Genomic DNA, 15400 nt, shown 5'->3' on the forward strand with positions numbered 1-15400 from the left:
TCTGGCTGAGGTCACACTCATTTTTCTGCCAATACACAGCCAATTGCCGCTGAAGATTTTGTTGCTTCTACCAATTTTTTTGCTGCCTTCTTGCTTATGCTCTACACTACTTAGGCATTTGACCTTTAGTAATGTGCCTTTTTATGCAATGTTATTGAAAACTTGCCGTCATATAGAGTGAACAAAATTTTCACACAGCGACCATTTGGAATGATTAATTTCGGCTTTACCAACTACTTACGAATGCGAGGACAGTATTGAAGTATAAGGCAGATGAAATGATGTAATAAAGCGGCTATATATCTTCTATATTCACTGCCTCGTAGCAGCATAAGGACATAGAAGGCGCAAACACTGCAAAGCGTACAACTGACCTTGACTTTGTGTGACTTGTGCAGACCAAAAAAGACTGTTGCGGCACCAAGAGTTGTATCATTTGTTACGAAATCGATATAATTTTATTAAAAAGTACTATGTGATGAACGTGAAAAGTAATAAGTTACATTTATTTACATGCGTTTTCAGGAGCTGCATTCATAGCCATTTACATTGAACTATGGTTGCCGTGGCGTATGTGTAACCTCGCTTTAAATGCATATGTATGTGAGCGATAAGCAGCTAGATTTTACTTTTCTCAAGTGTTTGATTTCTGCTAACACATCTATTGGGTAAACAGTTTTCATTCAAGTTATTTTAAGATCACTCTAGAAATTTCTTAATCCCCTTAAATAACAATGAAAAACGAATTTTCTCATGCTTTCGCTTATTGAGCCAATTTTGACGCAGTCAGTAACCGATATCTTTGCCAAATTAATGTCAGCTGCATGCGAAGCAAACCAATGACAATAGGAAGCTTAACTTGCATACAAATGTGTGTAAATTAGGGTGGGTCACAATAGTATGGAATGCATCTTTGAAGAACAAAAAAAAAATAAAATGTAAAAAATTTCGGGCTCCAAAATTCGTTTATTCCGCGAACATTGACTCGGCAATTTCTACAGTTTATTTTAATTTTTTGTTTTTTACTTGCCCTTTATTATGAAAATCTGCTTCATCCTTATACCCCTAGTTGTATGCGCATTAATTTCTAACCAAAAACAGTTTTATGACATGCTGTGCACCATCAATGATGCTTTGCAAAAATTATACACTCAACAAAAGTTTGCTTTTATCCACATTCTAATGCATAATGCGCAGCAAAATTTTTTGGCAACAATGCCAGTTGTCTGCTACTACTGATTTCAGTTGCCAATGCCAATACCAAATCGCATTCGTATTTGACTTATGTAAGTACCAATATTTACTATGTATGCATATCCAGCGGTGCTTAAAAGCTTTTACTTTAATTTCAATTGTTCATTTTTGAGGGACTTTTTTTTTTTAGTGGAAATGAATGGATTGTGAATTTCGTACATTGAAAATGCAATCGCAAATTAGCTAATGTGAAATGTTTGCCATGGAAGTTTGAAGGACATTCGTATTATTTTTAGGTAATTCGTAATGTAGTGGATGTAAGTTTTATAAAAATAAAAAAAAATAAAAATGGAAATAAGAAAGAGGGTATGGGCAGACGAACAAAAATATATATATACATTTATCATGCTCTATGGATATCGATATTATAATCGGAAAAATTATGGATGTATCTATCAATATCGCCAATAATAACTATTCATCAGAGACCGAACATAACAGTTATTGATGAAAACTGTCATTGAAAAATTCACTATGAAGGAAATGTTCTACCACTAAGTGATACATACCAATCGATTTCTTTTTTCAAATCAAATTTGAAAATAAATTTTTATTTGTAATTTTTATGTAAATCCAAAATAACAATTATTTTTGATTTTTATCTAAATAATCTGCAAATAGCAGTTATTTTTAATTTTTATATTATATGTCTTAGATAACAGTTATCGAAGGCTTTTATTTATAAAAGTCATCAATAAAAATCAGTCAGTGACTTTTACATTTAAAAAGTACAAAATTCATTAACATTTTTCACAGTTAAGAAGGTGTTGGAGAACAAAAGTTTACTACGACTTATAAAAATGACTTTTATAAGAGGGATCTAAAAAATAAAATAACTGTTAAAGAGCGATTTTTTTGATAAAAGTTGGTAACTGTTACGGTCCCTGCTATACATGGATATTTTTATCTGTATTTTTGAGAAAAAAGTTTTTTATCGATAAAATTTTCGATATATTTTTCGATATTATTATCGAAATTGCTATCGATGTACTCAATATAATAACAACAGGAATTTATTGAAAATCGAAATCGTTGTAGGAACATATTGATCGTTATCATCATTGTTATACCTATCGACATCTTTAGTTAGTGGTTGTCATACTTAATCAATATTTTTACCCCTTCGTTATAGATATAAATGCACCTTGATTTCCTTATCGATATTACTATTAATACATTTATTGATATCAGTTGTGATATCAAAATTGTTATCGATATATTATTTGATATGCTTCTTAATCGATATTTTCGTAGACATTTTTGTTGATAAAGCTATTTATTCCTATAACTTTCAATATCGATAACAAAAGCTACCAATCACCAAGTCGGCGTCACAAACACCCGCTCTATATCTACCCTTACTCAATGCGTTCAAATCAAAAACCTGCATAAGCTTACTACAGGTTGGCTTTCAGCCTACACAGCCGCACATACAACAAACAATTACTCTTCTGATTGATGGTGATATCAAAATTGCCCAGAGGCGGTTCGAAAAAATACTTGCAAGTGAACTTTCCACGCAGTGCAAGTGTAGTAGGCCTTACTCAAATATGTATTTAGACACTTTCTGAAGGGGGCGAAAAGTTAAAACGGAAAGTGCAGTTGGAATTCGCGGAAGGAAGCCACGGAAGGAAGTAATGAGGGTAGGCAGGAAGAATGTAAGGAAATTGTTGGCACCTCGTTAATGCAAGAAAGTTATTCAAATAAAGCAGCTCTGTAGCAGTGCTTTCAATGCTTTAAAAGCAGCTGGCGCTAGGTTAGCTATAAATATTTCTGCTTTCCTTTGATAGCTCGAAGTGTAAAACTATCACTGACATACATTTTTTTCGCACTTTTTGCACAATTGATATTTATCACTCGCCCACTTTGAAATAAGTTAAGTGTTTTTTCGCACACTTATGCGCCTCTCTCTTCTGTGGCTACTATAGTTTCGATGCTAGTTAGGCGCCCTGGTAGGTTTAATTGTTAAAGTGCGTGTTGGTTGTGATTGAAAACATGTATGTATGAGGGTAGAGCGGTAAAGAGCTTGGGCGTATGTATTTAAATGGCGGTCTCGTTGATTGTATAGCTGTTACATAATATGGTTATAGAAATATATAGACGTTTGAAGGAAGTAATTCAATTGCTTCTGGCTTTGATGCTGTTAATGGCAAAGTTGTAGCGGTAGATAGAAAAATTAGATATAGTTTGGGAACAGCGATGTCGATGTATGTATGTATGAAACTATGGAATACCTTTAATACAAGGTATAGATTCTAAAGCAAGCAGTTTATGTTTTTTTCACCAGTCAGACGAACGGAGTATAGTCGACGCTGCATTAGAACAGTAGTGGCTAGAGAGAAATCTCACCCCTAAAAAAGCTCTGCATGATCCCAAAGCCCTGTTCTTCACCACTCTAGAGTAGGCATGGAGAGCTATTATTAAGTGCGCGCTCATGTAAGATCAATATAAAGCTTGATAAAGCTCTTCCGCATGATATGAGGGTATCACTTTGAAAATCTTCTACATATGTATATTTCACGTCGCAGTCACAACCAAAACATTTTCTGTGGTTGAAGATCTTTAAAGCTTTATTTATTGTAAAAGCTTTAGGCGGGAATAGAGAGCTTTTATAGGAAAATCAAAAGAGGTCTGCAAACGAGCAGGACTAAAATGTGAAGATAGAGCTTTCAAGCTGAACACGTCTACGCAATATATATATAAAGTTTATAAAAGCTCTTCTAGTGAGTAGCACTTTGAAGTGCATAGAGAGCTTGTATGCAATATTGGCCGGTAAAAGCTTTTATTTTATGTCAGAGAGCTTTTAAAAGCATTGGAACTTGTTCCTTTCATGTGGCATACATTGAGATAAATTTGTCATTTATTCATTTTTATAGGCGGCATACACGGTGCGTCTGACTCGCGAGTAATCAATTAATCGAACAAGCTGATTAATCGAAATCTTATTAATTAATTAATCATAGAAAATTATTTTAGATTCAACATAATATTTGATTAATTGTCGTAAATATATATTATAAAAAAAACTTAATTTGCTTTGAAAGCAAACTCGAAGAAAATGAGCAAAGTTACTTAGATTTCAAATATTTTTTTTTATCAACACGTGTTTTGAATAATCTGAATTATGACCAATTAAAAACTTATTTGTTTAAATTGAAATTATTAAAATTATTTATTCAAACTAATTTAATTTGAAATTTGTTTAGAAAATATTTGCTCTGTTCTGAAATTTTAAATCGCTAACACGGAAAAACCAAAAATGTTTATTTTTGAAAAATACTTTTTTCTGAGTGAAAATATTTAGAAGAGATTATCTACTACTTCAAAGATATCACAGTCAAAAAGCGTGGCAGCAGGCGATAATTTTTTGTTAATGATATTGGTCTACCACCAGAGTTACGGGCTTCGCTGCTTTTGATCGGGTTTCAATTTCAGCCTAAAACACCCCACAGTGTTTTCCTTATGGCTCGAGCTTCTACAGTACGCCATAAATTAATTAAATTCCCCTTTAATAAAATACTATACACTCAATGCTACTCTTTTGGCATTTCATGTACTGCTCATTTATGCAAATGGAAAAGCAAAATTTATCATCTGCTTGTTTGCCACTCAAACTCAGTGCGCAACATTGCTCAGTCAAGGTCAGCTTAGCAACGTATTTAATTGATTCCTTGGTGGCGCAATGCTGATTATCCAAACCATCTTTCTCAGCTACCGCAGGCTAGTTAAATATTTCGTTTATTTTCAATTTGGAGCGCATCGAAGGCAAATAAAATTACATGCAACACAGTCAGTGTGGTATCTCTTGAAGTGTAACAATACAGCGTATACTAAGCAGTATTGAATTGAAATTACTCCCCTTCATTGCTGTGATTATTACATCTAAATGTAGCCTAACTTGGGTTTGCTCTGTTATTATACGCAAGCTCAGTGTAGCTGGTCCTTCATTTGGTTAGCGCCTTGCTCTGCTATTGCCATTATGTTGTGTTTAAGTATGTATTGCTTTGGCCATTGTTTTCGCCTTTGGCGTAGCATCCATACAAATTGTTTGTCATGGCTTTTGTAATTTATCACTTTGCGGTCAAAATGTCTAATGGAATTCATGTCTCTATTTTAAGGGGACATTTTATGGTTTGTGGTTAGATTAGCATCAGACGGTGTTATAAATAAAATTATGTACCAATGTATGTTTGTATAAATATTTAGAGAGTGCGGTGTCTGCGGCTTTGACTTTCGCATTTATAGAGTTAAATGAGGATAGATTTGGGTTGCGAGGAAGCTGAAAATGATATATTAATCAGGATAAAATGCAAGGTTAAATATTGCGGTATATTTGAAATTGATTTCAGGTCGCAGGGAAGGCTTTTATTAAGTATGTAAATGTGAAGCTTAGAAAGACAAATTGAATGTGTAATTTATGTAAAAGGTAAAAAGTAGTTAAAGAAATAGGTGGGAAAATCAAATAAGTTGAAAGATAAATAAAACTAATGATTTCGCATGGCGTTAAAACTTTTAATTACTCTACGCCCAAAACTTAATTTCAAAACTTAAAAAATTTTCCAAATGTTAGTCCGAGTTACAAGAGATTCGAGTGCCAGTGGATAGCAGTCTGGAATAGTACATGTTTTTAGTTTCATCAAATTTTAAACCACCCTATACCGATGAAAAAAGTTCTTAATTCCAAAAAAAAAAAATGAACAAGTAGTTTTTAGCAAAAAAAAACCGACTTCAACTCTCATATAAAAAAAAAAAATATATATATATATATAGCTCATGATCCACTGATCGGATCTTAATCAGATTAGTATGGCACCACCTCTGAGACACTACCTTTCCGATGAAAAAAGAATTATCGAAATCGGTTTACGTGGTCCAAACCTCCTCCTTTTTTGGAAGTCGGTTTTAAAAAATTTCCCACACATCTACGGGAAAAATTTTTAATTTGACCTCTCATTTTTGAAATTCTCTTTCAAAAGTATTCCCAAACTAAAACCTTCTTAAATCTATTTCGTCAGACATTGGGATACACATGTATTTCAATAAACTGAAGAACTTATTTGAATTGGATTTTTCTAACAAACGGCAACCCTCCTAAATAAATTTATAATTTGAACGTATCTTTTTAAACACGTAGCAAACCCTCTTCAAACATTCCAAATGGTCAAACTAAAGATTTCGTAACATTCTTTCTTTTGACTACGGTATTTTTATATTTCATATACTTTTTGTATTAGTTAATTGAGTTAGACCTTTCAAACATGTGGCAGCCCTCTTCAAAAGTGTTTTTAAGCTTAATCCTTGTTAACTCTCCTTCGCTTGACATTGCGATACATATTTTAGTTAACTGATGAATTAAGTGGAATTTGATTTTTTTTTAACATGTGGCAACCCCGCCAAGTACAGTTCAGAAATACAAGTTTTTTAAACCCCCATCGACTATACCCATATTTTAATAATTCTTTAAACTTATTAAATAATTTGAATTAAACTTTTTAAACCGGTGGCAGCCCTCTTTCAACACCTCAAAAATATTCTGACGTTCAAACTAAAGATTTCTTAACACTCCTTCGTTTGACATCCATATTTTGATGTTTCATATACCACCTTGTGTATAAGTAAACTAACTTCGACATTTCAAGCAGGTGGCAACCCTCTTCAAAACATTTTCAAACTACTACTTTCTGAAACCCCTTTCATTTGGTGACCCATATGGTGATACATATTTTTCTTACCTAATATGATTTTTTAAACAGGTGGCAACCCTCCCATAGTTCAGCTAAGTAACAAAAATTTTGTAATAGTCGATTTATTTATTTTTTTAATAATTTGAATATAATATTTTAAATGGTTGCAACTCTTTTTAAAAAAAGTATATATTATATAGATGACTAACTAAAAAAATGCTTATCCCATTTCAATCGCAATTTGGTTGGTTTTTTTGGTTGCTTTGCTCAGGGTTGGTAATCAATATACATACGTAAAAAGCACTTCATCGATATTTTATGATTTTTCTTTTTTTTTCGCTCAAAAATAATAATCATTGTTGTTATTAATTTTAATGTTTATTGTTTAAACTCGAGAAGTCAAAATTTAAGGCAAAAGGATTATTTTCCGTCCCTAGTTTTACTTGCAAGGAAAAACAGAATGCTTTTTTTTAGATCTCAACAAGGCATACGTTATCTCAAGTGTAAAAGCACATCACTTCTACGGTTACGATCCCACCTGAAGTCTAGAAAAAGGAGTCTGATGAGAAGATGTGGTAATGTCCGTTTTACTCCTTTTATTTTTTCTAAACATAAATCGTGGTATAAAGTTCAAAACCACCTTTAAAATAAATATAAACACACCACAATAATATAAACATAAAATAGAAAAGAAAAGTTAAAAGCTTTTACTGCTAGCAAATCTCCGAGATTTTCTTCTGCTCGTTTAGCCAACTCGACGCTGTTTGTGAAATTTTTAATTACAACCTGCAATTTTGTTACTGCATTAAAATTTCATAGCAAGGTTGTCCTTTGCAAAATATTTTAATAGCATTTTTTTTTTAAAGATATTCTGAAACCTAAAAAAAAAGGGCAGCATCAGAAGTAATTATTGGTTACAGCTTTTCTAGCTGCGTAAAGTGAGCAACACATTTTATGAAAGATTTACGCATTTGGGTCACGCTTTTAGAGATATTAAAAGGTGGCTGCTCACCTTGTTTTGCACAAATCTTTTATTTTGAAGTATAAAAATATTTAAACGGAAATCCAGTGCATAGTAAGCATCAACCTTCAGCAAATACTTGAGCAGCAATAATCAAAGCAACGCAATGTTATGGGGAGAAAGTGTAAAACATATGGACACATGTATGTATGTATGTATGTATTTCCATTCATTGAACCTAGTAGAGAATTTACAGTAAATGGAAATAATCAAGCACTAATAGTCGTAGCTACTATAATAGATATTTCCACTGAAAAAGCTCCGTTTGACGGTTCCAAAAAATGAGGCCTATAACCTCTACGGCTAATTCCCCTACAAATAATTATACAAAATACACTTCATTGGACATGTACGATCACGCAGATGTCGCGTTTTCGGTTAGCCACCAGAAGCAGAGTTGATTCCTTTGGAACTGGCTGGCTGCAGAGAAGATTAAACGCTACCCATAGGGCGTATAACGACACTTTCATGAGCATTGAATCGCTAGGGATGCATTTCAAGAAGTGCACTCGGCAGCTGCTCTTGAAGAAGAGCTAGAACTGACCAGAGAAATTCAGGATAACTTTAGTCTGGATAATTTATCCAGAATCGACGACGGCATACAAAATAAGGTTCAGGCTTATGGACACAAAACAACTCCTCTCTTGCCAACTAAAAACCCACTCATCTATTTAACACTTCTTTTCCTTAGGTTTGACTCTGTTAAAACGGCATAGTGCGTAATTTTCGCCGACCGCTGCAGGGTGTCAGTAGGGTTGCTTAGAGATTTGTAATTATGTAGTTTAAATAAATTAATTTAAAATCTACTTTCTATTAATTTATGCAACTGAGAGTTGATTGAAGTCTTTAACTGTAGAGTGCTTTGAAACGGTCACAAATTGCTCTGATGCAATGGCAATGCTATTGTCAATATTGTTCAGTTTGGTTTTCCATTTCATCAACCTATACCTGCAGAATGCGCTCTATCCATGCAAGTTGCTGCGCCTGCAAGCCCAAAATTATATTCAAACACTAAAAAAAGCGAGTTTTAATTAACCATTTCAAGCTAATAATAATAAAACCAAATTCGCTTATTTTCTATGTTGGCCTGATTTTGACACTTGTTCGACTGCAAATAAAAAATATTCTAGATCATTTTTTTTTTGTTTCGATTTTTTTTTTGTGCGACCGTCTGCTTCATTATTTTAACGCATACGACTTATTTAGGGCCAAGTCCAAATTTGACCCTCAGAGGCTTAAAAATGGTGGGAAATAACTAAATTTGCTATTTTTTGACAATTTTTAATTCTCAATATTTTTGTGAATATAAATTTTTGAACGCTGTAGTGTCAAGTGCAAGGTTTTGACTCTTTCTGATTGGCTGAAGCAGGCAGCTCTCTGATACTAAATGACAATGCCTTTAATTTAATATACACACAGGCCAAGTTAGCTTTTCATAAGCGAACATAATTATGTTGGTTAAGTCTTCCACATAAGATATGCTAATAGCTTAATTTTCTGGCCAAATAAAAAATGCCTAAAGTAATTTTTCAGTTTGAAATTATGTAATCTCATTATTTTATTTAAATTAAAACCTGAACAGCTCTAACAGTAGCCTTTCTAAACTGGTCCATTTATGTATCTTTGATATACATATATAAGAGCTTGTGTGATTTTAGTAGAACTTATGTTGCATCGCACTGTATTTTATTTTTTATTCTTGTGTAGATAAATATTTAGTTTACCCCCTTTTCAGATTTCAACGCATTAAGCGGACGACAAAAATTCCAAATTATAATTATATATATATATATATATTTTTTTTAAATAAATTTTTGTTATCTTGCATCTCTGTTGGTTTTGCGTTTTCTTTTTCCTTTAAGCGATGAAAATCATATTTTGGTATTATAAATTTTTATTATTTTTATTTTTTCCTCGAGTACACCAAAAAGTCATCGGAAGCAGTACGAAAACGAATTCACGAAAAAAATATATAGTTTATGAGTTAAATGTACGCACGTACCTATGTATGCTGCTGCAAAAAAATGTATGACACACAATATTTTTTTTTTTCTACCCTTGCATAAAAGTACTTTTTTTTGAATGCAGCGGGAAAAAAGCAAGCATACATGCATAAATATCATGAAAAAATTCTTTTGTGTTAAGCGTGAACACCTCTAAATATACATACATATGTACACATAAATCTGCATAAATACATGCATATGTATGTACATATGAATATGCTGAGATCCATAAGCGCCGAATTCACTTATCCTTGCATCCACTGAATGCACTCGGAAGGTGTAAGTGCATGCGCTCACCTGCATATATATATACTTAAGTGTGTATGCTTGCCAACACTCTCACTCCAAGTTACACCTTTGATCACAAATGTATTCAGGGTAGGTGTTTTTGTTGTTGTATATAACATGCAGTGTGGTAAAACATTTTACTTGATATTATCTCAAAGCCACAGTGCAGCCATTAGCGTAAGTAGAAATATGAATTTGCATTTGAGTGCAACGCATAACGCATTTCTGTGTCAACATTTTCGATGACATTTGTGAATGTAGATGTCGGTGAGTGGTTTTGAAGAGAAAAAACAAACACATCCTTGCGTTATTTTATGTTTGAGAAAATACAAAAGCAGCTTCACTTTCAGGTGTGGGGTGAATCTTAGCTCAGAGAAAATAATCTTTTTACAGACTTCACTTTTTGAGACTTTAATTTATCTAACATAGTCTACAAAAGAATGTAAAGGCACCAAAGTAAACGCAATTAAATAGTGCGATACTGGAAAACGTCATTGCCTACTTTATACATTTTCACCTACCTGAGTTTCACGATCCATCTAGGGTCTGATCGTAGAAGCCCTTTGTCTCTGATTTGCAATGAACATTCCTAAAAAATTATAAACCTGCATTTCCCAATTTGCCAAACAACTTCGTAACGACGTCGTTTCCGACTCGTTCTGATGAACAACTCGCCGTCGGATGAAAATCACAGTTCGCCGACGGGCCGCCAAAACGATTTAACAAAAACCTTATAAATCGAATTTCAAACTGTGTGCAATATTTAAAAAAAAAATCAGCAAGCATTCCTAAAAATTTCATACTTTTCGATCTGAATTAAAAGAAAAAATATAAAGCAATTTTATAGCTCATTAAATTTTGTGTAATAGAGTACAAATTTTGTACGGAAAAAATGAATTCGATTTAACGTCGATTCGAACTCGTCCGCGCTCTGTGGCAAATTGCGCCTAAAAGTAGGACACGAAATATATATTTTGCTTAATTTTTTCGCTTTGATCGCATTTCACATTGGTTCTCTAAATTTTTACCCTGTTCTCTCTCTTCCTATTGATTGATAGTTTGAAGACCACCTGAAAGCCTAGCTTCCCAATACAGAGGTGTGCATAGACCGTAACAAAACTAACAACACTACATAGCTCAAATTATATTTATTTTATTTTTTTTTTATCTGGTTCGTTTTGCTTGTAAAAACAGTTCGTTTTCAAATATTTTTATAAAAAATCCAGTTGTTTTCTACCAACTCACCTAAGCTCCACATATCGATGGCGGTGCCATATTGCAGTCCAAGTATCACTTCTGGTGAGCGATAAAATCTCGATTGTATGTATGTGTAAATTTTACGACTCACATAGCAAGAGCTGCCAAAATCGATGACTTTTATTGAACTACTGCCACGTTGTTTAAGCAGAATATTTTCCTGTAAAAGATAATAAAGTGAAAGCCATAAAGAGTATTTGGCATTTCATGCTATGGGAAAGTGACAAACTGTGTACATAAGTAAGGAAAAACGAAGCTGGGTATTTTGTTGAATCGGTGAGTCAGCAAAAAGGGCTTATTTTTTGCCAGTTTGGTTTTCTTAAAGAAGAAGCGTGTTTTGTAAATTTTAACAGATAGAGAGACTTATTTCCGCTATCAGATAGATGATAGACAGTTTGATTGACAACAAAAAGGGACTACAAAAAATCGAATGAAGCAGTGGCACCAAAATTGGAAAGATATTGCTTGCTGCTTAACATTTTTAGAAAACTTAAATTTAGATAGAAAATTACTTGTAAGATGACTAAGTTGGAATCAAAGAATTTTTTTTTTTGGGGTTTTTGGAGCTATTGAGCCTCTAAAGCGACTCTGAAAGTATTCTTAAAGCATGAGTTTAGCTCGCTTCGAACACCTTTAAAAGCTTTTCTGGTTGTGTTCGCTATTCACAACTAAAAGGTAAGTAATAATAGTTTTGTTTCTTGAACAAAGTCCAACTAAATATAGTAAAGTGGAGCTGCATTAACTAAAATTTCAATAGGTTAATCGTACTCCTTGTGTGTATCTTTGTGGCCTATACAATGACAATATTTTAGTATAAAATATTTCTCAAAAGATTCTTTTAACCTCCACAAAGATCGTTTTATGGATCCTAATTAAGCAGCGGTTGCCTAAAATATACACAGTTTGACCCCAAAGTCTCGCTCGGCATTCCATATTTTAACCACAGATGTTTGACGCATACAAAAAATGGCATCCATACTTACCGGTTTGAGATCACAGTGTATGATATTCTCTTTGTAAAGCAGACGCAAGCATTTAACGATCGAGTTACAAAAACGTCGAATCAAACTCATGCTGAAACCATTGTAGTTATTCTTCTTGATCAATTCATAGAGATTGAGACTGTAAAGAAAGGAAAAAGAGATGGTTTAAATAATGGCTGTTGTAAAAACATAGATTTATTCTAAAGTTTATAAGTAGCTAGTAGGAAAAATCACAAGGGATATTTTTCCTAATTTCTGTTACTTGAATAGGTGCATTGCTTTTGCTGTAAATTTTCTTGGATAAATAAATATACGAACCCAGCATTGGAAATAAATATACGAAGTAGCATTGGAGCAAAAACTGGTATCTAAAATGTCAAGAAATTATCTAACTTTGTAATTATACAAAACAACAAAAATTGAAATAAAAAAAGTTTAAAATTTGTGTGACTTTCTTTCATTCACGGTCCAATAATCAGCATTTATGCAAATAGATTTGGCCATTCAAGAATTGTTGTGAAACAATTTTAAATATTTGACAGTTTAGAGACAAAATAAATTGCAAAAAATTTCATTTAAGCTGCTCTACTGCTGCTACATGTTTAATGCGCCTTGGTACGAAATTTTTTTTTTTTTGTTCAGCGCTGCATACTGATTAAGAAATTTTTAGATAACATCATTTTTTCCCCATTTCTAGTTTTTTAAGACTCTTGGAGAGGTCTTTGTAACTTAGCACATCATTGAACTTCATTTAACTTAAAAGTTACATGCATTCCAGTTTGTCGATAAATTTCGATAATTTGATACATATCGATAATTGAACTCATTTAGAAAAGACTAAAATCCGATAAGAAAAATTCGATAACTCGACTGATTTCGATAAATTTCGCATCGTTCGGTCGTTTTAGGGACTCAATATATTTTGATGACTAAAAAATTTATGTATCTACCTCAATATAAATCGCTAACTCGATAAACTCTGGATACGTCTGTAAATTTCGATAACTCGGTTAACAAATTTTGATATCTCCATATTTTTCGAAAGCTATCGACAAATTTCTCTAAAAATTCTGTTAAAATTTGATAAGCAGTCATAACTCGATAAACTTATATGTACATAATTAAAATTACTTATATATAATTGAATAACGATAAATACCGATAACTCGATTGTTTGAAATAAGTGGATGCATTACGAAATTCGGCAAGCTTCGTTTATAAATAATGATAATTCAATAAATATCGATAACTTTATAAATGTCATTGACTTGATAAATTTCGAAAATTCCATACATTTTTATAGCTCGATAAATATCCGTAAATTTCGACTAATTTTCTGTGTCTATCAATTTCGACAACTCAATAAATATTGAGCAATTTGCATAATACGATACATTGCTGTAATTCAATAAACATGAATAACTCGATAAATTTCGATAACCATAAACTTCGATGATTCGACTAATTTCGATAACTTGATAACTTTACATTTGTTATGACTGAATTTATTTCGATGCCTATCGAAAAATTTCAATACATTTTCCTACCTTTTCCGTTACTCTAATTCTTATGTATTTCTAATTACTTTCATTTTCGTCTTTATCTTCAACTGTGCCCACATATTTTTCTTAATCATTCTTATCATTTATTTCTTCATCATCACATTTATCTTTATTACTTCAAAAACGAAGTGAAACAAATTCGAAAGCAACACAATTTTGGTAGGTTCCAACAACAACTATACACAAATACGGAAATTTTCGAACGACCATTTTTGCCAATTGTGGAACCATTAAAAATATGCTCATCTACAGAAAAATACCTTTCCAATTGTGTTCTTGGTTTTGAAATCGGTTCGGTAGAATCGCCAAACGAACGGTTGCAAAATGTATGTTAGCGTATTAATATAAAGATTTTTCATATTGCAAGTATTAATTTAAATTTTCTTCGTCCTTAATTCTTAAATTTTGCATGCATTCATTGATCTACCATAAAGCGCCTCCCAAACTGCATCGAATTTAAAATTTCGTCCGTACTTGTCGAAGTTATGTATTGAGACTAGGCGATTACACAGGAGAATACCAGCGAATCGAGTGCTGTAATGTGTGCATGAATGTAATTCTATAGAGTTACGACAAAGCAAGAGAGTGCTAAAAAGTGCTCAGCAAACTCACAAAGCAAGTGGCACACAGAGTTGCACACTATCTGTTGATAACTGCAAGCCACTCGAGGGTCTGCGTGGCGTATACGTAACACTGAATAGCAGCTTCCATACAATGGAAATATGTACATATGTACTGAGGAAGATTGAGTTAAATTGGATAGTCATGTATGTTTGTTTGTTATACATACATTTGTATATGTAAGCGAAGCCCAACAATATTAAACAAAGCATTCGCTTAATATTTTAGTTAGATTTCATTATCTCTTTTTTTAGTGGCATTTAAAAAATGTTTACCCAAATTTTATTTAATTTCCTATAAAGTTAAATAACATAAAATAGGATCTTTTTACATCGAAATAGCCATACATATCGCACATCACCTTCAAAAGAGACACAACTCAAAATTTGGCATTTTTGAAATTACATTGTGCTAAAAATGTACCTAGAGCTTTTATTTAACTTTCATCAAAAGCAGGAGCAAATTTTTGTTATAATCTGTCAGAGAAAAACCAAAAGTAAAGTCTCCCTTGCCCATATGATAATCATGTGCTAAGAAATAGTTTTTCGCATTTTCTGACAAACGTGTAAATTGGAGTTGTGCCCCCTTGGAAGACGGTGTGCGATATATGCATGTATGAGCAGTTTGGTGAATACCGAAAAAGTTTCCAGCTCGTTCTTCATATGATTGCTCGGCTAAATGTGTTTATCAGTATGCATAAACCCTGCAAGAAATTCGAGTGGCT

At 32.8% G+C, this 15400-nt stretch overlaps 1 protein-coding gene across 4 annotated transcripts in view; it reads right to left on the bottom strand.

Annotated features, from left to right (window-relative positions):
* The window catches only part of LOC118735866 (dual specificity tyrosine-phosphorylation-regulated kinase 2), a 188839-nt gene that overhangs the window by 4890 nt on the left and 168549 nt on the right, over positions 1 to 15400 (bottom strand). For all 4 annotated transcript variants that reach the window (XM_036465851.1, XM_036465849.1, XM_036465847.1 and 1 more), the window contains 2 exons: positions 12494 to 12632; positions 11499 to 11670 (listed from right to left, as the gene is read on the bottom strand). In XM_036465851.1, coding sequence (XP_036321744.1) covers positions 11499 to 11670; positions 12494 to 12632 — 311 coding nt within the window. The remainder of the gene's footprint in view (positions 1 to 11498; positions 11671 to 12493; positions 12633 to 15400) is intronic.

This window comes from Rhagoletis pomonella, unplaced genomic scaffold, assembly GCF_013731165.1.
Source record: "Rhagoletis pomonella isolate Grant_MI unplaced genomic scaffold, Rhpom_1.0 Rhpom_scaffold_00003, whole genome shotgun sequence".
Taxonomy (NCBI): domain Eukaryota; kingdom Metazoa; phylum Arthropoda; class Insecta; order Diptera; family Tephritidae; genus Rhagoletis; species Rhagoletis pomonella.